This window comes from Neopsephotus bourkii, unplaced genomic scaffold, assembly GCF_033783945.1.
Source record: "Neopsephotus bourkii isolate Nb327-2 ecotype Australia unplaced genomic scaffold, CSIRO-AGI_Nbou_v1 NB_1250, whole genome shotgun sequence".
NCBI lineage: Eukaryota > Metazoa > Chordata > Aves > Psittaciformes > Psittacidae > Neopsephotus > Neopsephotus bourkii.
This window is the reverse complement of record NW_026901735.1, coordinates 2,858,579-2,880,187: the sequence shown is the minus strand read 5'-3', so window position 1 is coordinate 2,880,187 and position 21,609 is coordinate 2,858,579. Positions and strand designations below refer to the sequence as shown.

At 43.1% G+C, this 21,609-nt stretch overlaps 1 protein-coding gene and 1 long non-coding RNA gene across 4 annotated transcripts in view; one reads left to right on the top strand and one right to left on the bottom strand.

Annotated features, from left to right (window-relative positions):
• The window catches only part of PLCB1 (phospholipase C beta 1), a 400,808-nt gene that overhangs the window by 89,139 nt on the left and 290,060 nt on the right, over nucleotides 1-21,609 (top strand). For all 3 annotated transcript variants that reach the window (XM_061364798.1, XM_061364800.1, XM_061364799.1), the window contains exon 3: nucleotides 20,852-20,920. In XM_061364798.1, the coding sequence (XP_061220782.1) occupies nucleotides 20,852-20,920 (69 nt within the window). The remainder of the gene's footprint in view (nucleotides 1-20,851; nucleotides 20,921-21,609) is intronic.
• Nucleotides 1-21,609, bottom strand: part of LOC133218421 (uncharacterized) — a 404,246-nt gene that overhangs the window by 329,753 nt on the left and 52,884 nt on the right. The window lies entirely within an intron of this gene.

The window sequence follows — 21,609 nt, the reverse complement described above, 5'->3', positions numbered from 1 at the left end:
TACTCTTGGGCAGCAGGCTCCTAGGCTTCATCTTCTTGGTCTGGAAAGGAACAAGGGGTTTGGCTGTAGGTATATGTGTGGGTTTAATTTGAAAGGAAAACATTTTTGTAAATCTTTTTTTAAATTTTCATCCAAAGCCTTTGATTTTTTTATTTTTTTTAAGCAAATAATACCTTAAAAATTATTAATGTTATTTTTTTTTTCCCTGTTGATGTTTGTTTTGGACTCCAGTCATTCTGGAAGTAACAAAATAATGTGTGCTCTGTCAACCGCTTCTTCGTGTCTCTTCCTTGAGCTCTTTTGTTTCCTCCTGGTCCTCACTTGTCCTGCAGTCCAGGATGGTTCCCAGTCTAGCAATGACTTTGCCTTTGGAGGCAGAGCTATTCCTGCAGTGCTGTGTGGTGTGTGTCACAGCACCATCCTGTCACTAACATGCCAGTGAGTTGCTCAGAGAACAAGAAGGCAGAGGAAGGTTCCCATGTGCTTCTCCATCCCTGTTTATGAGGTCTCATGTGCTGTTTGCAGCCACTCTGCTTAAAACATGGGCATAGGGGACTCCAATGATGTGGGTTTTTTTCCCTAAGCAAGATTTGTGATGTTGGTTCTGTAGATAGGTTGCTGTAGATCATAGAATCAACCAGGTTGGAAAAGAGCTTTAAGATCGTCAAGTCCAACCATTATCCCAGCACTGCCAAGGTCACCACTAACCCATGGCACTGAGGGCCTCATCTGCACAGTGTGTGAACACTTGCAGGGATGGTGACTGCAGCCCTGCCCCGGGCAGCCTGTTCCAATGCCTGAGCACCCTCTGGGGAAGGAATTGTTCCTCAGCTCCATCTAAACCTATCCTGGTGCATCTTGAGGCTGTTTCCTCTTGTGCCATCAGTTGTTCCTTGGGAGCAGAGACCAACCCCCCTCTTGGCTCCATCCTCCTGTCAGGCAGTTGTAGAGAGAAAACAGAGATAGGAAAGTAAAAGGGATGCTGAATTACAGATGGAAACATGGAAAAAGGGTCTGGAGCCCACACGAAGGGCTTTTATTGCTGGTTTGCCATGTACTTTCTGCTTAGAGAGATCAGCTGCAGAGTGCTGCTAGGAATGTAATTTTATAATGCTTGGTATTATTTTTCCCCTGTATCTTGCATCTGCATCACTCACTAAATGAACTTTGAATAATTACATTGGGAAGTCCTACCTGGAGTTGACGATCAGACAGAGATGCTGCAGCAGAAACACACACAAGTCCAAAAGCATAACTGTAAAAAATGGATGGTGACTGGATCTGCCAAAAGTTGCGGTAGAAGTCTTGCCTTAGGTCAGTTGTTCCTGGCATAGAGATGAAAAAGAGGAACCCAGCAGCATGCAGGATAACCTAAGCTGCCGTACACCAACATTTACCAGCCTGGCTTTTGTTCCTTTTCATTTTCATGGAGCTCATATCTATCCCAGAGGTAGAGACAAGCTTTTGGAAGCATTAGACCACCGCAGACCACAGCCAGCACTTCTGCACGCCTGTATTTAATTTTGTTAAGTTATTGATATTTAGTATTTATAAAGAATTAATTTTTAACAATATGGTGTAATACAGGTAACCATGCTCACACTTGCTGTTCATGCTTCTCCTGATTATCAGTGCTTTAGTTTTACTGACTGCTGTTAAACAGGGCTGTGTGTTGCCCGGAAGGCTACATCTGGGTAGAGTAAGCAGCTGCAGGAAGGAGTGGACCTCTCCATAGAATCACAGAATGGTTTTTGTTGGAAAGGACCTTAAGATCATCCAGTTCCAACCCCCTGCCACGGACCATGTCTCCTTGATGGACCTCTTGAATCCCCGATGCTTTCTCCTTTGTATCCCTTTAACCCAGCATGGTCCCATGGCCAGTCCTTTTCCATGGCAGGGGGGTTGGAACTTGATGATTTTAAGGTCCTTTCCAACCCTAACTAGCCTATGATTCTATGATAACTGCAGCCCAAAGACCTGGCTGCTCTCAGCTGCTTGCAGGGGCTGAATTGCAAGATGGAATCAGGAGGTTTTCTAATGAGAAACTATCCTGTTATTGCTTACATAGGAATCAGCTTTCAGCTCTGCTTAAATTCTTGATGTAGCCAAAGGAGAGCAAACATCAAGGAGCCTCCCTGGCTGTGCAGACTGTGCCGTGGATTAAAGCTATCATGATCTAGAGGAGGTTTTGCAATTGTTTATGCAGGTCCTCAAAGTGTAAGTGTGAAATGAAGATCATGGTCTGGTTTCGATATATCATTTCTGTGATGTACTTCTGTGATGCTGCAGAGCTAATTATAGATAAGTCTGAATATGCTATTGGGGACCTTTTAAACATTTATTTTAGTGCTTTTGAGGAAGCTAGCACTGAGTTTAGGAGACTGTGGTGAATTATTGACCTACTGAATTATAACCATGGAATACAGCACAGTATTGACATTACAGATTGTACTGTTGTCTTTAGAAGTCATTACAGAATTTAATTTGGGGCATGCTGAACTTTGAGATTTACATTGGGTTGGATATTGACTCCTTAATATACGAGACATATGTTAATGTGCATGCACAGTAGACAGTTGTTAAATTTTCTCCCATAAAAGCCATAGAAATTACATAATAAATTCAAATCGGGTTTTTCCCCTCATCTTATGCTCAGGGAGGTGAACATGCAGATGTACGAGTGCCTATGATGAGTGGCAGCTACCACCATAATTCTTAGAAATAAATCCATTTTCCTGCCAGGTATAGGAAATAAGGTTTCTTTATTTTTCCCATTTATATAAACTTCATCATTTTGGAAGCAGTCTAATCCTGAGGTTGGAAGAGAAGAGAAACAAGGAGCTGCTCCATACACGTGTAAAGGGAGAAGTGATGACTCTGCAGGCCCATAGGACACACTTTACTACCAAGTGCATGGCTGCGTCCTGGACCCATAAGCAGAGGAAGGTGCTGGCTGCCATTCTTTTAACAGCCTCTGAGGCTGCCCGAAGGTTTGAGGCTCTGAGGGAAGTCCCAGCAGTGATGAACTGAGAACAATCCAAGCTCTCAAGGTGCACTTCATCCATGAGCATCTCATGTACGGGGCACACATTGACGTTTAATGTGGGATAACCCAGGAGGAATCACTGCATCTGGTCTAGGGCCTGTTTGCAGCAGCTGCCAAGTGCAGAAACCTGCTAAGGCAGTCCTGGGGAGGATTCCTGTATTCCAGGGAAACTCTAGGAGGATTTGCTTAGCCAAAATAAATGGTAATTCTCTGGCTATTGCCAAAGTTTCCCTTCTAAATCCATTCAGGAAGCGAGTGTTTTCCGGTGCCTTCATACTGCCTGGCGTTCAGTTTCCCTCGGATCCTGACAGAGCAAGAAAATCCCTTCAGAAACAAAATCGATCCGTCAGTAGTGGATATTGAGTAGTGGATATTCTCTGCAATACTTTTGTGTTTCTTTGGGATTTATTGCTGGGAGAAAAGACTGTGTGAAAAGATTCCTGCCCCTGTATGGCAAGTATGGAAAAAACTAAGGAATTTCTCCAATGAATGGAGTCAATATGCACAGTCTGCAGTTTTAGCTCTGAAACTCAGAGAAGGGGAGACTGTATACCATCAATGGAGTAACAATTGCATTACTTAGGCTTTTGCTTGATAATGGCTAATTCGAAATCTTCTGAGAATCAGAGGTGAGCAATGATTTATGAAATCAGACGTAGATACTATATCCGGGTCAATAAAAACCTGGATTGGTTGATTTATTTGGTGAGGGTTAGATTTGCTGCTCAAATATTGATGGGACCTTTCTGAAGCACAAATTAGTTTGTTAAATTCATAAGAAAAATTATATAAAATAATAAAAGAAGTATTAAACTACCATTCCTATTGGTGGTAAAACTGCTCTGTGGTTTTAAACACTTGAGCTTTCACAACTCCTGATGATCTGTATTCCTCCTTTACAGGGAGGGTGGGGAGGCACTGGCACAGGCTGCCCAAAGAAGTGGTAAATGCCCCATCCCTGGCAGTGTTCAAGGCCAGGTTGGACAGAGCCTTGGGTGACATGGTTTAGTGTGAGGTGCCCCTGCTCATGGCAGGAGGGTTGGAACTGGATGATCTTAAGGTCCTTTCCAACCCTAACCATTCTGTGATTCCGTGATTCAGTGCTGTTAGGCAGGGATGTGCTGGATTGTGTAAAACAGACTGCTGAAGAGTTCTCTGATCATGTTCAATAAATTAATCTCATGTTTGATCTGATTTAATACTGTATTTGCCTTGCTGCTGCAGTAATTGGCTAAGGTCTGTTTATCCAGAAGGATAGTTGCAGTTGTAGTTTGAGGGTTGCTTCAAGTTTAACAGGAAATCCCAACTCCTTCATCTTTTGAATTGGCCCCATTTTTCTGCTCACCTTTAGCTAATGTGGTAAATAACCCCTCAGAACGGCCAAGATTTCTGAGAGAGATTAAGAATCTATCATGCTGAGTAAAACCTCATTGTAAAGAACATATGAACACCGTCAAGATTTAAGTCTCCTTTCTGCATTAGAAAAGGTAAATTTTGATCTGGACTGCCGCATAAAGCCAGATTTTCAGAGAAATTCAAGCTGTTTATGCAAATTTTAGTGAATGGAAAATGGTATTTGCTGTAGGAAACTGGGGTGTTGGGACATCTTCATATACCCACAGTCCAGGAGCAGTTGATGTGCTGGTTAGTGTTTAAAATTAGGTCTGGAAGATTATATTTAGCCTAAAAAAGAAGTATAAGGGTTTACAACATCATGTATCTGCATAGGGGATTTTCTTTGTTATAGAAGAGGCAAGCTTCCTAACAGGAATAAATGGAGAAGATGTGGAAGAAAGAGGGTTGCAAGTCCCTGTGGTTTTTATTTGTTTAAGAGACTTGCTGCATTTGTAGCAAAGCTCTTAAAACACTTCTTACATGGAAGCAATATCGAAAAGCAGCAAGAGCCGTGTTTATGTTAGGAAGTTTTTTAAGCTGGGGCTTAAAGCGTATCAGCTGGTGCCATCAAAGAGTCATGGCCAAAATGTGTGATTGAAGTTTGGCTTTGTGCTAGCCAATTGCTCTGCAGAAGCTCTGCAGTGAGATGTAGAGTTGTGCAAACTCCTGTAATATTAGTCCTTGGCTTGAGTCAATGAAAAAGATTACCTAACACTTCATACATAATGGGAAAAACTCCTCTGTGGCAGCATAGACTTGGATTCCCTTAGTTATATTGACTAATACTTCCAGGTCTGGAGCAGTGAGGCCAAAACCAGGGTTACTGGAAAGCAGTTGTTTCACGTACCCAGTGATCATGCCACAGTTTCTGTATGTTCAGTCTTTGCCTGTTATTAAGGCATCCTTGACCCTTCTGTGAGAAGCTTTGTGGATTTGCCACCAGCGGTTTCATTTGAAACACCCTGCAAAAAATAAGGGAACATGGTGAAGTGTACCCTGTACTTGCTAGAGTTGGCTCATCAGTACCTGGGAAAGAACAGGAGAATCTGAGTCTGGTTTAATTGGGTATTTTTCATTGGATATACATAAATGTCAGGAAATACGTGCCTAAAGTCTTGCATATCCCTCTATACATCACATTCCATGTTTAATCCTGCAATGCTCCTACAGGAGACTTGGATTTACAACCAGCAATAATAAAAATTAACAAGTAGAACCCTAAATACTACAGTTGTCATCATAAGGCTGCAAGAGTTGACCACAGAGCATACAAATACAACCTTCTAGCAAGTTCCTGTTTACTTGCTCTCTCCCCCACTGTGCATCTTTTAATGGGCTGAGCTGTCAGACTGTTTCTAATTTTGAGTCTCTTGTGTCATCGTCCCACTGTCCTGATTTACAGCTACGTGTTATGGGAGGCAGCCTTCATAGCAGCCTCACAGCAGCCTTCTAGTGTCTGAAGGTGGTCTGTCTACAAGGATGCTGGAGAGGGACTGTTTGTCAGGGACTGTAGTGACAGGACAAGGGGTGATGGGTTCAAACCGAAACAGGGAAGTTCAGGTTAGGTATAAGGAAGAAGTTCTTTACTGTGAAGGTGGTGAGGCACTGAAATGGGTTGCCCAAAGAAGTGCCAAATGCTCCATCCCTGGCAGCGTTCAAGGCCAGGCTGGACAGAGCCTTGGGGCAACGTGGTCCTAATGTGAGGTGTCCCTGCCCATGGCAGGGGGGTTGGAAGTGGATGATCTTAAGGTCCTTTCCATCCCAAACCATTCTGTGATTCTGTGGGTGACTATGCTCCAATGAAAACCTCATCAGTGAAAGACCTGATCTGAGGCATGCATGGTTTAGAATCACCATAGGTGATTTCACCGACCCTACCCAAATGGTGTTCTCCTGCTTCTCCCAAACAGATTTGTCTTCTTTCATTGTTAGTTTTCAACTTACCATTTTTCTGGAGAAAACCCCCACCCTTGTGCTTGTTCATTTTCTTCTGTTGACTTTCCATACCTTTAAAAGTTTCATTGAAGATCTTGACAAAAATAGCTGTTTCTCAGTCCACATAATTCCTGAAAAAGCACCTGTTTTATAAGTCTGTGAGGCTTTTTCTCTCCTAACTCCATGCTTTTACCCATTACTAGTGCTTTTTGGTGTTACTCTGGAGGCAGCCTCGCCTGCTTTGAAAGGCATGCTAATTCTTATACTGGATTCTTAATATTATGTGTGGAATCTTATTGAGGAGGAAATGAGACACTTGTTAAGACATTACTTAGGCTGCAAACACAACTACTTAGAAGTTACAAAATGCTGGAATAAGCTTTATTTCAGTTTCCTTATGCATGACAGGCTGAGAAAGTTGGGGCTGTTCAGCCTGGAGAAGAGAAGCTGTATGGAGACCTCAGAACAGCTTCCAGTATCTGAAGGGGGTCTTCAAGGATGCTGGAGAGGGACTCTTCGTCAGGAACTGTAGTGATAGGACAAGGGGTAACGGGTTCAAACTGAAACAGGGGAGATTTAGGTTAGATGTAAGGAGGAAGTTCTTTACTGTAAGGGTGGTGAGGCACTGGAATGGGTTGCCCAGGGAGGTTGTGAATGCTCCATCCCTGGCAGTGTTCAAGGCCAGGTTGGACAGAGCCTTGGGTGACATGGTTTAGTGTGAGGTGTCCCTGCCCATGTCAGGGGTTGGTACGGAATGATCATAAGGTCCTTTCCAACACAAACCCTACTGTGATTCTATGTTTGCAATTCTTCACTATTTTTTTTTATAATCCTTATGTTCAAATTGAGGTTTTCTGGTCTTCTCATTTGTCCAAACTCGGCTGTATTTTCACAGGTCTAGTAGGAAGAAGCAACTTACTGAACTGTTAAAACTCCAGAGGTATTTTTCCAAGCAGGAAGGCATTACATCTTCCCACATATAAGAAGTGGGAAGTTGGTATTTTAGAGCATGAATAAAACATATTTTCCACGCCATTTTGGTTCCCATTCATCTCCTTTGGAGAGATGTGCCTCCTTTCAGATATTGCAGCTATGTTTGAGGAAATGGGTAAAAGCACCCTGGCTGCTACTTTTAAGACTAAAACCAACCAACCCAGCCCAGCCCAGGCAGTCGTTGAGCAGGATAATTTTATGCTGAATGGTCAAAGTTTGGCAAAGGAAGCGTGAAGCTGACATCCAGGTCATATAATGGAGAGTGCTGGACAAGTGCACGCAGTGATATAGGTTTTCTGGTAATATGAAAACCAGATGGATTCAAACTGGTGTGCCTGGGTGAGCCCAGTTAAGGGTTGCAGATTGGTTGTGCTTGTGGAAACTGCATGGAGTGACAAGACAAGGGGGAATGGCTTCAAACCAACAGAGGGGAGATTCAGGCTGGATATAAGGAAGTTCTTCCCTGTGAGGGTGCTGAGGCGCTGGCACAGGGTGCCCAGAGAAGCTGTGGCTGCCCCATCCCTGGCAGTGTTCAAGGCCAGGTTGGACACAGGGGCTTGGAGCAAGCTGCTCTAGTGGAAGGTGCCCATGCCCATGGCAGGGAGTGGAACTGGGTGAGCTTTAAGGTCCATTCCAACCCAAACCATTCTGTGATTCCATGAAAAAGTGCAGAGATTGTGGTTATTGTACATCTTAGAGGCTTGGTTCCTTTGATACTTTCTTCAAGATGTGTTTTTGTCACCTTCAAGAAGACAGACCTTTTGAAAAGCCAAGAAGTATTAGCGTGCTGCTGCTGGGGGAAAGGTACTTAGAGTAATTATGCTCCAGAGAGCAGAGCTGGGAACATCTGTGGGGGAGAGACCAGAAGACTGCAGTAAAACTAACTGCTAAATAAGGAAACATCTTTAGGCAGCAGGGCTAACCTTGGGTTTGCTGCTTTGTGTTTAACTCCACATCCTGGGCAAAATATAAACAGGAAAGAGCAAAGACTACCCTGATAGAGAAAAATGTCTTTTTGTGTGTGTGCTGTCAGCAAGTAGAGACAAGACCCAGATAGCAAAACCCCACCTTGTAACAGCGCCCAAACTGTTAGATTGAGGCTATGAAACAAATTTATGACTATGAAGCAAGATTACAAGTGTGTTACAGGGGCTATAGTGACAGGACAAGGGGTAACGGGTTCAAACTTAAACAGGGGAAGTTTAGATTGGATATAAGGAAGAAATTCTTTGCTGTTAGGTTGGTGAGGCACTGGAATGCGTTGCCCAGGGAGGTTGTGAATGCTCCATCCCTGGTGGTGTTCAAGGCCAGGTTGGACAGAGCCTTGGGTGACATGGTTTAGTGTGAGGTGTCCCTGCCCATGGCAGGGGGGTTGGAACTGGATGATCTTAAGGTCCTTTCCAACCCTAACTATTCTATGATTCTATGCCTGGGTGTAATGCTGAGCACAACCCACTGCTGGCACTTGAGGTGTAGGCTGAAGTGAGTCCCTGTTAAGAAAAGTATGTTCTTCACTTTGACTGACGACCTAATGATGCATGTGTCTAAGTGTCACCAAGTTTTTTGGTGAATGAGGCCTTGCTTACGTTCTGTGTGTGGGCCTTTCCTGCTCGGAGCAGCTGGCTCTTGCAGGGAAGAGCAGTTGATAATTGAGGCTTGAGTGTAGCAGAGGGCAAAATATTTTGGGAAGCGTGGCTTGGCAGGAATTCAGGGTCTTCCAACAAGTTGCCGCTGCCTTCATCTCTGTTGTGTTTGCAGAATGACCCCTATTTCCTCAGTCAGTGTAAATGCCAATTTAAGTAGAGCTGCCAAGACCAGGAGAATTCAAGGCATGTGCATGCAAATACCTAATAAAAGTGGTTTCCCAGTTCTGTCTAAGTATTTATAAAATCATAATGAAGACTATTATGGATTCAGAGTCATAGGAGGTAAATATAAATTAGATCTTCAGAGATTCATCCAATGGTTCAGGTCAGGGGAGTCTTAGGGTTTTTTTTTTGCTATGGGTTTTAAAACACATTTATCCCTAAAGCCTGGGAGCATACAAGCTAATAATGATTCCAGCTTGTACAAAATGAATTAGCACAAAATTCTTCCTCCCCTCTAATTAATTCCCTGATAAATACCAAACAAATAACTATGTCCTAAACTCACATTTACAAGGTAAGTAGCAAATGGAGGTACTGAGGGAAATTAAAGTATGGCAAGAGCAGGTGAAGGGAAACGGGCTGCAAGAGGAGGGAGGGAGCATTCTCCAGCAAGGAGAATAGTGGACATCTTCAGTTAATACTGGTTGTGTGCTTCATCCTCCTGGAACGGAGCAAACTGTTGAGGATCTAAAGAGGAACTTCTTTACTATGAGGGTAGTGAGGCACTGAAACAGATTGCCCAGAGAAGTGGTAAATGCTGCATCCCTGGCAAGTGTTCAAGGCCAGGTTAGACAAAGCCTTGGGTGACATGGTTTAGTGTGAGGTGTCCCTGCACATGGCAGGGGGGTTGGAACTGAATGATCCTAAGGTCCTTTCCAACCCAAACCATTCTGGGATTCTATGACCTGGCCAGGAAAAGCTTTTCTTTCTGTGTGTGCAACCTCTGCTGCTTTTTTTCTGATGTTCACATGAAGAGCCCGGAAGTAAAAATCTCACCTGGGATAAACCTACACTGAAATTGTTGGAATATCAGGACCTATAAAATAGGTGACTTGGGAATTAGTGTTCAGTGAATTAGTCTCTTACCTGGCCTATGGTAACTTCATAGATAAAGTGCTTGGAATGGTGAGAAGTCAAGGAGTTAGCCATAAATGAATACAGTCCCTTTAGGACTATACTATAGAAAAAGATTTTCTGTGTTAGTTCTATGTCTTTGGATATTATTTAGTGCATGTATTATTTTCATATTCAGAAACATGTAAAGTTCCAGTTTAAAAGTGATTTTTGCTTTCAGTATCTAAAGAAAACCAGTCCTAATTTTTGCCCATACTTATTAGAATCTGTATAGCTCAGTTCTTGTTTCTTTTTAGAATGAATAGCTCCTCTTCCTCTCAGCTGATTATACAAAGCATATATTTATACACAATAATCATAGCCCTTTTACCCTTCCTTTTGGTGTTCTATGGGAGCCAAGCTGTTTTAGTCTTCCTTAATAAGAGCATACTCCCAGTTCTGTGATTGCTTTTGAAGCCCTCCCTATATCTCCTTCAATTTAAATTCACCTCTGAGTACTGGTGACCAGAGTTTTGGATGATGTGGTGTCAGTTCTGGCTCATATAATTAGTCAGAATTCAGGCAGAGAAGATCTTCAAAGCTTCCTGTGCCAAGAAGATTTATCAGTTCAGATACGATCTGGCTGGCAAGCTCATGCCATCTCCTGTTCTTTTGTTGTTGTTTTACCTTCACATTATTATAGTTCTTTGATCATCTGAGCTAAAGCTTTTCCTATCAGACTAATGTGCCTGGAGCTGCTGGGGTCATTTCCCCTCCTTTCCATTTATGACAGCATAGATGTTTTAGGTTTTCGTCAGTCTCCAGGGCTGGTATGGATTAGATATAGAGGCCAGGAGGATTTATTTAGCAAAATAACTGATCCCAAAGGATTTTCTTTGTCTTGGAAAGAAATGTTGACACCATGCCTTTTAGAGCAGTTTTAGCTCGAAATACATCCCAGAACCCAGACCTTGGACCCCAAAGGCTCAAATGTCTTTATTTACAAAGTCTAACTTGTGAGTTTTCAACTATTGTCGTTAGTGCTTAAGATCATGTTATAGCTGGAGTCTCCGGTTGGAAGTGTGCCTGGACTGTGGATTTTCCAGTTATATAACACTTGCCAGGGCCTTAGCTTGAGAAATTGGCAGGAATATACATTCTGCTTCTGTACAATTTTCAGCTGATGGCACTTATATATCCATGGAGGTCAAAGGTGTGTGAGTAGGACATGTATTGCTTGTGTTACGTAGGGAGCAGCTCCAAGATCCTAATCTCTCAGTTTTGTTAAATTTAGATAGATAAAAAGCATTTATTGTTTTAATATAAAGAAGCCAAAAGCTCTGGGTTGTTGACATGAATGAAATGTGCTGTCTGCACAGCCCTCTCCAAAAAACAACTAGTCAAAAAGAGAACCCATTCTGGAACAGAACTGCCAAAACCACCCTTACCTGCTGACGTCTTTTCTAAACCCATATAGTCAGAGCCATAAATAAGTGGATATTCTTTCACATTCATCAGGCTTAAGTCACAGGAATACAAAAGGACTTCTATTGAAGTTCAAAAGACTTGATCTTGTTCAATCCTGGAAACATCTGGTGATGGACCGATTTGCCCAAGGAGGAGCTGCAGCATCAGGTGTAGTAGCAGAGTGGTGTGGGCAGTCGGCAGGAGTTGTACAGTGCCTCTTCCACCTGAGATGAAAGGCTGTGCTCCAGCAGTTCACGATTTGGAGCACTCTGAGGAAAATAATACACTTGCTTCAAAAGGAAACCCATAATAATGGTCCATGTAGTCTGTGATTTCTTGTCAGCATAAAATAATCGCGCAGGAACATCAGTCCCAAAATACGACGGGGCCCTTTCTGCGAAGGCATTTAATCGTCATAATCACACATAATTATGACTTTTGATTTGAAAGGAAAGGCTTCTTAATAGAAATATTGCCTTCTTTTTAATCTGCTGCTTCAAACTTGAATTCACTGTACTTTTCCTTGCGACTCTAAAGCTAAAAATTGCCAGGTTATTACCAGGCATGTGAATAAAAGTCAGTCAAGTGCCATTATGAAGGCTGCCTACAATATGCTTTATATTTCCCTTTGAAGCAGATCCTCCCCCACCTCTTTTCTTTTTGAATATGGCCCCACCTCATCAGTTCTCCTTTTCCTCCTGTTGTTACCCAGTTGTGTGAGTGGGACAAGCAGCAGTGCAAGAGCGCTTTTGACAGAACCAAACCAATTCCAAGCGGTGCATTCAAGCTGCTTGTGTCCGTGCAATTCCCACTGCTAGCTGCAAGAAAACAAAGTTGTTTGGATCAGAAACTTCTAGGTTTCAGCTGTGTCGTGCTTGTGTTGCTCTGAACTTGAGAGACAAACTCCCATTGGTACGGGAGATCCCACTGCATCGCAGTGTAGCGCGGTGGGATGCAGCTTCTGAATGAGTCTTGGGTGAGCTCCTTGAAATGAAAGAGAAAAAACAAGAAAGGAGCCCTACAGCTCATCCACAGCTGACTGACCACAGGAGGCAGCATGCCCTAATAGGAAACTAAATGACCAAGGACCTGTTTCTAGCTGTCAGGGATTTCTCACTTGGTTTCTGGCACATCGCTTATAACTAGACTTGCTTGTGCACAAATTTCTCTACAGAGCATGAGGTTCCTATTGCTGTGAAGCTCCCGACTCTTGTGTAACAAGCTTGCATCCAACTCCATCGCTCTTGGGCACGCTTCCTTTCCTGGAAAGGCAGGTAGGTAGAGTAGTCCTCAGTAGGTAGAGTGATGCAAAGGCAGGAGCGTGGGAAGGAGACTGCACGCTGATGGTGTGGGACTGACATGGAAATACTTCTTCAGCTTTGCTGCTGTTTCCCGCTGTCATGCTAGGTGATTAGTTCACCTACCCCTTTCTTGTTTCATCCACTGCTTGACTTGTGTGTTTAGGTGGGCAGATTAGGATTGTTGTTTGGTTTTCTGGAATATATACTGATAGTCTACTAGGGGAAGTAGTGATTTTTATATACCAGGCTGAGCTTATACCCGATCAAGCACTGGTGACTTTGGACTACAGGTGTTGCTTCAGATGTGACTGTAGAGGGAGCAGACAAAAGTCTTATCTGTTGTTATGGAAATTTCCTCTTTTCCAGTGCATTACTTTTATAATCTGAGGTATCTGCTGATCATAACACACTGACTCCTTGGTGTGTCCTTCATGTGTTTGCTGTGGTGAAGGCGGGTAGCCCATCTTTACTTCTGTGTGTTCTTCTGCTTCCCGACTATTTCTTTGCCCTATGACTTGTGCTGCAAAATCTCTACACCAGTTTCTAGACTGCTTAGCCACAGCATCTGTAAATCTGAGTAAATGAGATTTTCCTTAATGAAACAGTGAAGGACTGTATGCATAGATATAGAAGAATTGTTTCACTTCCATTATTAAAAGAGTACTTAGCATGAAAATTCCTTCTCATTTTTTTTCCTAATAGCCCAGTGCTTTATATAAACTACAGACAGTTTTCCCTGTAGTAGAAAATGTAGCTGTTCTTATGGCTCCAGGGATTCATTGGGAGACTGAGTGTTATTAAGATAGCAAAAACTTTTCAGTTTGTGGCTTACTCTTCTATAGGAGTGCTTGTTCTAAGGGCCTTTCAAGTAAGATGTCGTGTCACTTGGCACTTCAAGGAGAACTGCAAGCAAAGAAACCTTGCAAGGTATTTGGAGCTCATTTCCAGGGCATTTCAGTCAGATCATAAATGCTGGTTCTTGCCATGCAGGTGCTGAGGTCCTTTATGAGTTTGAGTTGATGACCACCATATAAAGCCTAGCTCAAGTTCAAACTTGTTCAAACCCATGTTGGGACAGGGACAGCTGTGCTTCTCACCCATTTGTTTTCATCTTGGTGGCCAGGGTGATGGGGTTTTTGAGGCCTTTGGGTTTTGTAATAGATGTTTAGAAGGCAGAGAATTCAGGAGCCACTTTAACCAAGTTTAGACACACACACAAATTTCATAACCCATTGGGAAGCTAATAACTAATCTAGAAATACACAGTATAACCTGAGCCAGGTTGGATGGTACCATGAGCAACCTGGTCTAGTGGAAGGCATCCCTGCCCATGGCAGGGGGCTGAAATTGGATGATCTTAAGGTCCTTCCCAACCCAAACCATTCTATGATTCTATGATTTGTTCTGTTATTTGAATGCCTTACAATGCTTCTTCATACATAAGCGAACAGAGCATCACCTGCAAGAAGCTAGAAGAGCTCTAGCAGCTTCAGGCAGGTTGTTGAGTTTAGCATTAATGTAATAATTTTCAAAGCCTTGTTGAGTTCAGTGGAAAGGTATTAAAATATATTGAATTGTAGAAAACAGCTGCATGCAGGAATAAGCTTTGCTTTTGTCGGGAAGAGAGAGTTTTACTGTTGACTTCAGGGTGTACGTGCTGCAGCGCTGCTTGCTTATTGACGCAGCCCATGATTTTGATGCCTGATAATTGAATTGTGCCCTGCCAGGAGGAAGCATGGAGACAGTTTCTTCAGGGACTGGCTTGCTACCTGGGATGCAGCTTATGAGGTGGATAATGGGACTTTCAGGGAAATGCAGCACTACCTTAGCTCAGCTTCAATTACTGTCAGTGACTGCTTTGCTGTTCCTTCTTGTAGTGGTTGATGCAGGTTTCTCTTAAGTCAACCTCACCAGCCTGCCATGATTTTCCTTTGGGATAAGGGAGACAAATCACTGTGATTTATTCAATTTATTCATAATGCTAAGGTGGAAAAATAGATGTATTTTTAACAGAGGATTGTATATCACATCCCCTAGCTCTGAAAGCACCCTTCCTAAATCAGCGTTAAATGTTCACTCTCACTGTGGAGAATCTCAGTCCTGGAGTTAATCTGAGCGAGGCTGATGGATCAGTACACTGCCAAAATCTCTGAAACCAGAACGAGATGTATTCTGTAACTGGCTGTAGATTGCTGACTTCGAATACGTATTTACTCAGAATCTGTAGGGCCAGACACTACTTTAGCATCTTCTGTAATTGCTCCTGATCAGATTCAAATGTTAATTATAGAATCCTGGAATGGTTTGGGTTGGAAGCGACCTTAAAGCTCATCCATTTCCAGCCCCCTGCCACGGGCAGGGACACCTTCCACTAGAGCAGGTTGCTCCAAGCCCTGTCCAACCTGGCCTTGAACACTGCCGGGGATGGAGTATCTTAATACCGATCTTAATGCTTTCTTTGTAGTGCTTTGTAAGGAAATTAGTTACACATGGGTTTGTTTTAAATGTTTTTTCTTAAATGCAAAATGAAAATAAGAGTAACCCGTATAACTGCATCTGTTTTTTGCTTCAAGAAATATTCAATGCTTTTGGGTTCAGAAGAGAATAAAATGGCATCTTTCTATATTAAAAAACTATTTCCTTATGATTAGCTATTCCCAGTAGATGTTGCTTCAGCCTCTGTTTGAAGTTTGTTTCAGTAAAATGGCCTTTTCCCTTGGAAAACTTTCTCCAGATGTTGCCTTTCAGTAGCACTAAATGGTGCTTGTTTACAAAACTGGCTTTGTTTGTCAAAGTTTATTTTGCTGACATTGTTGCAGACCTTGAAAGCAGAGTGGCCTGACTTCTGTAAGATCAACTGGTCATACTTAGGTAAGCTTTCAGGCAGAGTTTCTTTCTTCAGCTTCGAAACTAGAAGCAACACATTTCAAAGCTAAGTGGAAAAAGAGTTTTCAGGGTTTAATTAGTTGTGCATCAGTTCAACCATATCCCTATAGGGCAGTGGCTACAGCAGCATGACCATGAGAACTGTGCTCCACATGCATCATGCAGCAGCGGTTCATAAGAACGGGGATGGAAAACATCTCATCAGAAGGGATGTGGAAATGGAGGTTGAGCAAATGTAGGTCAGAGCAGTACCTAACTACTCGGCACACAGTGGAATGAGTGGCCACAGTACTCAGAGGAGAGTGGAATTAGTTTTGTTAGGGATGTAAGTAAAGTAATTGCATCTCTGGAGCGACCAACGGGTGCACGTGTTATAATGCTATTTGCTGTCTTTGTCTCCTTGACATAGTTTCTGTGAAGTTCTGTAGGACACTTGGGCCTGCTTTCAGCCCTCTGTGTAGCCCATGGCTATTTGGCATCGGTTTTCCAGTGGGATCGATAAGGGATCTGCTTTGTAGCTGGGGTTATGTCACGAGCGAGTTCCCAAGACACTGTGATTCACTTGGCATCATTTTGGGCAGTTTAGAATAGGAGCAAGCTAGATCCTCAGCTGGTATAAATTGCTGTTGCTATATTAGATTCAGAGGGGCCTAATTGTAAGCACTCAAGTAGTCACTGAGGGTTGCGCAATCTATTGCTTTTATGGGTGTGTGCTCACCCATTAAAGTGAGATTGCACAACCTATCCCTCTATGAATGCCTCTCTCAGCTGCTAATTGAAAACAAACGTGGTAGGATTGATAGTTCACTTCTCCAGATTTTTGCTGTTATAAATTACTGTAGGCATCTACCATTTGTATTAAGAGATGATGCTCTATTGCAAGATCAGTAAGTCTCAACAGCAATGATGGGGAGGTCTTCAAACAGAGAAAAGTTGGACTTGCAGAAGGTTGTCTATTATTATTATTATTATTACTATTATTATTTCTTTTTCCAGTTGCTATGGTTTTGGTGCCTTGTGCAGCACAGAGTGCAGCTTCCAAGCCTGCATGGAGGAAGTTACTATCAAGACTTCAGACTTAAGCAGAGGAGGGCTTGGGCTGTTTTGCTGCACAGGAAGCAGTGCATTTTTCTGTCCAAGTCTTAAGTGTATTTTTCCTTTACAAAACTCTGCCCACATTTGGCAATAGGGAAATAGGAAATTGTCTTTTCCCCCATTTGGGAGGAAGTTGCTCTCTGTCCTCTTAATTAGCTGTTTGAAAGATGAAAGGAAGTGCCCTGGGGTCTGGGAATTCCAGGAGGTTTGGTATTTCTGAACCAAAGAACTTCTAAGAAATGGCACATTATGGATTCTAATTTATTGGGGCCCCGCTGAATCCTGCCTGCAGAGGCACTTAGATGGGTCCACATCCTGTGCTTAATGTAGAGCATAGGCTACAGCAACTATCAGGCTATTGCTTCTGCAGACCTGGACACAGGTATCAGATGTACTTACAAAAGCTGGACGGTTCCTTTCTGATACCTGATGGTGGATGAGACTTTGGGCTTTATTTTCCTGTGGCTTCCATAATTACCACCTAAGGGAGAGTCCCCCCAAATTAAATGGTCTTGTCAAACAGAGGTAGAAAGGATTATAGGATGAGGAATATAAAGCCTGCTTTCTGCATAAGAGACATACCTGCAGCAAGGCTGTACGAGGGTAAACCTTTCCTATAGTTGTACCAGCTGGTTTTGTTAAAGTAGCCCCACAAAGCTCTAGTCTTCCCCTGTTCTCCTAAGACTGTCCTTGCTAGGTCTTGGGTCCTCAGGCTATCACATTTCCTGCAAGTGGCTTGGTGGCATCCATGTGGCTTGAAAGCAATAGTCATAACAACAAAACAACCCTATACCTCCTCGTCTTCCTCCATCCAGGAGGATGCAGACCTAAGTAGCATTATTCAGGTTCCTTCTACTGTCTTTGGGGGTGCTGGTCATTGCCTTTTCCTTCTCCGTGTCTCTATTTAATGTGTGTTAATCCGTTTAAAAGGGCCTTTTAATGTGTGTTAAGGGAGGTCTCGTTGTACTTCTGTAAGTGAATAAATGATTAATTCTGTTTGTTCTTTGGTTTTGAAAGCTAAAATGCCAGACCAGTCTAATAAAAAACCTTCTGAAATCCCCTCTGTGTGTGGCTCAGCATCTTCAAGACCCATTTTTCTTGAGCATTTTTGATTTCTCTCATGTGTTTGCTGTTATAGCCTTTATTTTTAGTGCTTGTCAGCCCTTTCAGTCAGCAGAATCTTATTTTTACAACATGCTCTGCATGTGCCTGTAGCTCCTGTAGAGCATTTCACAGGGGGCCAGAGACTGCTTTGGGGTGAGAGTCTTATTTATTGAGGTAAATCTGACCTCTGGCCTCTCACCCCAAAGGCCACGTTCTTGTCTGTTAGCAGCAAACCTGAGCACATCCTGAGTGCTCCTTTCACTCTGGTTATATATATATATATATTTCCCTGTGATGAGCAGCAAGATTTCCTTCCACTGCTGGTATATCCCAGGTGGTTACATGATGTGATTGGCATTGTCATGTTTCACAGGAACAACTTGAGAGACTAATAGAGACCTTTCCCTTCTCCACCATTTCTTTAGTAGAAAAGGGAAGGGAAACAAATTCTGGTTTCAGGGACAAATAATTTGTAGCAGCTGCACAAGGAGTAGCAGTATTATGCTGCATTTTGAAATGCAAATGTGGCATGGAGTAGATTTTAGAAGTAAAATGCATAGAGATGTGTTTTCAGTACTCCAACATCACTGGGACTCAAGAGAGAGGAATCATGAATGTGGGAAAGTTACCATAAACCCCAGGGACAGATGTGTGCTGGTAAAAATCAGCATTGCCTTTTCATCTCTGCGGTCATTACTGTGTGCAGTTCTGGTGTCCTCAACCTAAGGACGTGGAACTGTTGGAAGAAGTCCAGAGGAGGCCACGAGGATGATCAGGGGACTGGAGCACCTCCTGTATACAGACAGGCTGAGAAAGTTGGGGCTGTTCAGCCTGGAGCAGAGAAGGCTGCGTGGAGACCTCTGAGCAGCCTTCCAGCATCTGAAGGGGGCTATAGGGATGCTGGGGATAAACTCTTCATTAGGGACTGTAGTGATAGGACAAGGGGTAATGGGTTAAAACTTAAAACAGGGGAAGTTTAGATTGGATATAAGGAAGGAGTTCTTTAAGGGTGGTGAGGCACTGTCCAAGCAGGCTGCCCAAAGAATGGGACATGTTCCATCCCTGGCAGTGTTCAAGGCCAGGCTGAACAGAACCTTGGGTGATATGATCTAGTGTGAGGGGTCCCTGCCGATGGCAGCGGCATTGGAACTGGATGATCTTAAGATCAGCTGTCCATGTGAGGGTCTGCAGCGCTGTTGGAAAGGTCCATTTGCCTCCTGTATTGGTGTAGGTTGGGTTATTTCCTGAGGAGGTTTACAAAATACCACCTTTTATGACCCTGCCTATACTTCTGATCCCTGTAAGTTTTGATACCCTTGTCCTCTTTTAGACAGTATGAACAAAAAATAATGATCTCAAAAGGGCAGGTTTCCCCTTTTTAGGTTAGATGAAGAGGGGAATAATGCTCATGCAAGTTCAGCAGGCACTAGAGCAGGATAGAATTGGAATTGGTAATGTGATGAATGTATGGCGATGTGAAAATCTGGTGGTAGAGCTTATGTCTTAGTAGACAACAAACGTCTATGAGAGCTGTGCAGGAGTGGGTCCATTAAAATGAAAATGAAATAAGGATGCAATGGCAAAATAATGTCCATGAGAAAAAAAGAACCCTTTTCTCCTTTGAATCTGAGTAGTGTCTTTGTCCAGCACGGATTTCAGATTCTCTGCACATCATTTGCAATTAATACTGGAAGGCTGAAATGCACTCGGCTGGTGTAGCTATAATTGCAGCATGGTCCCACTCTTGCTGAGTACTTCTAGACTATATTTAGTATGTAATTGAGTCGTGCTAACGTGGGCTATTAGTCCAAATGCTGGTGTAAATGAAGCGGACAGTATTGAGATGTGCTTTAAGATTGTCAAGCAATGCTAAATCAGATCAGATGTTCTCACTGTGTCTCGCAGTTCACTTGGTGTTGCTCCTGGCAAAGCACTTGTAATGCTGTGTGGGTGCTTGCAAGGGATCTGACAGCTGGGAATGTCATGGCTCAGGTCTCCATCATCCTTCCTACTTCCAAATGCTCCCAGGAAGGTTAAGGAATTCAAGAAAGACCTAACATGGCAGGGTCCAAAAATGCCATGGCTCAGGATGAGATTAGGGGAAATTATATTAGCTGGAGGCTGTGCTGTGTGTTTGGAGAGGTAAATGTTCCGTGCTGGTTCCAGAGGGTTGGATGCACTCCCTGGGCTGCCACTGGCTTGTACATCCCGAGCACTGTGAGCTCAGCTAAGCCCTGTCCTGCCAGATAGCAGCAGGGAGGGTAAAGACCCAAGAGATCATTAGGGGAAGGAGATCAGTTGTGTTACACATGTGGAGGCGAGGACAGGAATTTGCCTAACAGAAGCTGCCATCATGTGCCAGTTTTGTTCCAAGTATGGACCAACTCGAGTAGCACATGGACTAGGAAATGCGTGTCAAAAGGACATGGTTCTTACTGAGAGGCAGTCACTAAAGCTGTTGGAACCTGTGTGATTGTAGGTACAGCACTTCTTGGCTTTTATGTACACTTTTCACAATGTTCTAGTGATGATAAGATAGCTTTTCTAATGCAGAGGCAGGGTTTTCTGTTGGTAGCGTTGCCTTTTTCACACTGTGACTAGCATCAAAATGCTAAAATTGTATTAAAAAGGAAAAGAGCCTAACAACACTGGTATTTGGTGATCCAGTAAGTAAGCATGGCTTTTATATATTCTGTATATCATAACAGACCTGCTCATTTTTAAGGAAGCCAATTTGTCTAAGGTCTTAGTATTGCTGTTGAAATAGCTGTAGTGCAGTAGAGCACTCCTCCAAGCTGTTCTTAGTTTGGACAGGCATCATGACAAACAGGCAAAGCCCTGGCAGATGTGGGAAGTGGGGCACTGTTAGCACAGTGAGGCTTTCTGACTGGTGTAATCCTTATCTGTGTTGCAATCTTTCCTTCTAGGAGACCGAGCTGCTGGATATCAGCCTTGTCAAAGATGCCAGATGTGGAAAACATGCCAGAGCTCCCAAGGTAGGAATTCTTGCTGTGTGCTTCTGTGTTACGTTGATGACCTAGATAAAATAGAATGGGAATTCTATGCAAGAAGTTCCCTTGGCTAAAAAGTATTGTCTTTTCTCCATTTAATAATGGTTTCTGATGAGAAGTGTTGGGATTGTTGTGCTGTTGTCATTTGATTCTGTGTGTAAAATGCTGCTGGTGGCGAGGGAACAAAAGCTCCTGGTTTGTCAAGGTAAACTTACATGAGTTCTTGGCTCCCCTGATGGCAAGGAGCTGTCAGTTGAGGTCCATGTTGTGTTTTGGGCTGCTGATTTCCCTCTTTCAGTGCCTCTTGTGGCCACAAAGAGGTTTCTTTGGTTTGTTTTGTTTTCTTTTAAACTGTCTATCAGAGAGGTCAGAATACAGCTCCCTTTGGTCTGCTCTGATGTACTGCATGCTCCTGCGCCGTCTCTAAAGACAGGGGATTGTAGATACATGTTCTCTGGTGGTTTTGTTTGGACATACTCTGCATATCAGAGAAGATACCAAAGCACTCAGCTCTGGAAGCAAAATAGTCTTGGGGAATTACAGTAGTGACAGGAAATGGGATATCTCCTTATGGGTCTGAAATGGTTAGTCGCAGTTGACCTGGTGGGGTCAAAACCCAAAGCAATGCTTCTCCTACCCTCATCCTGCATGAGAAAAATGCTGGGTCTTAATGG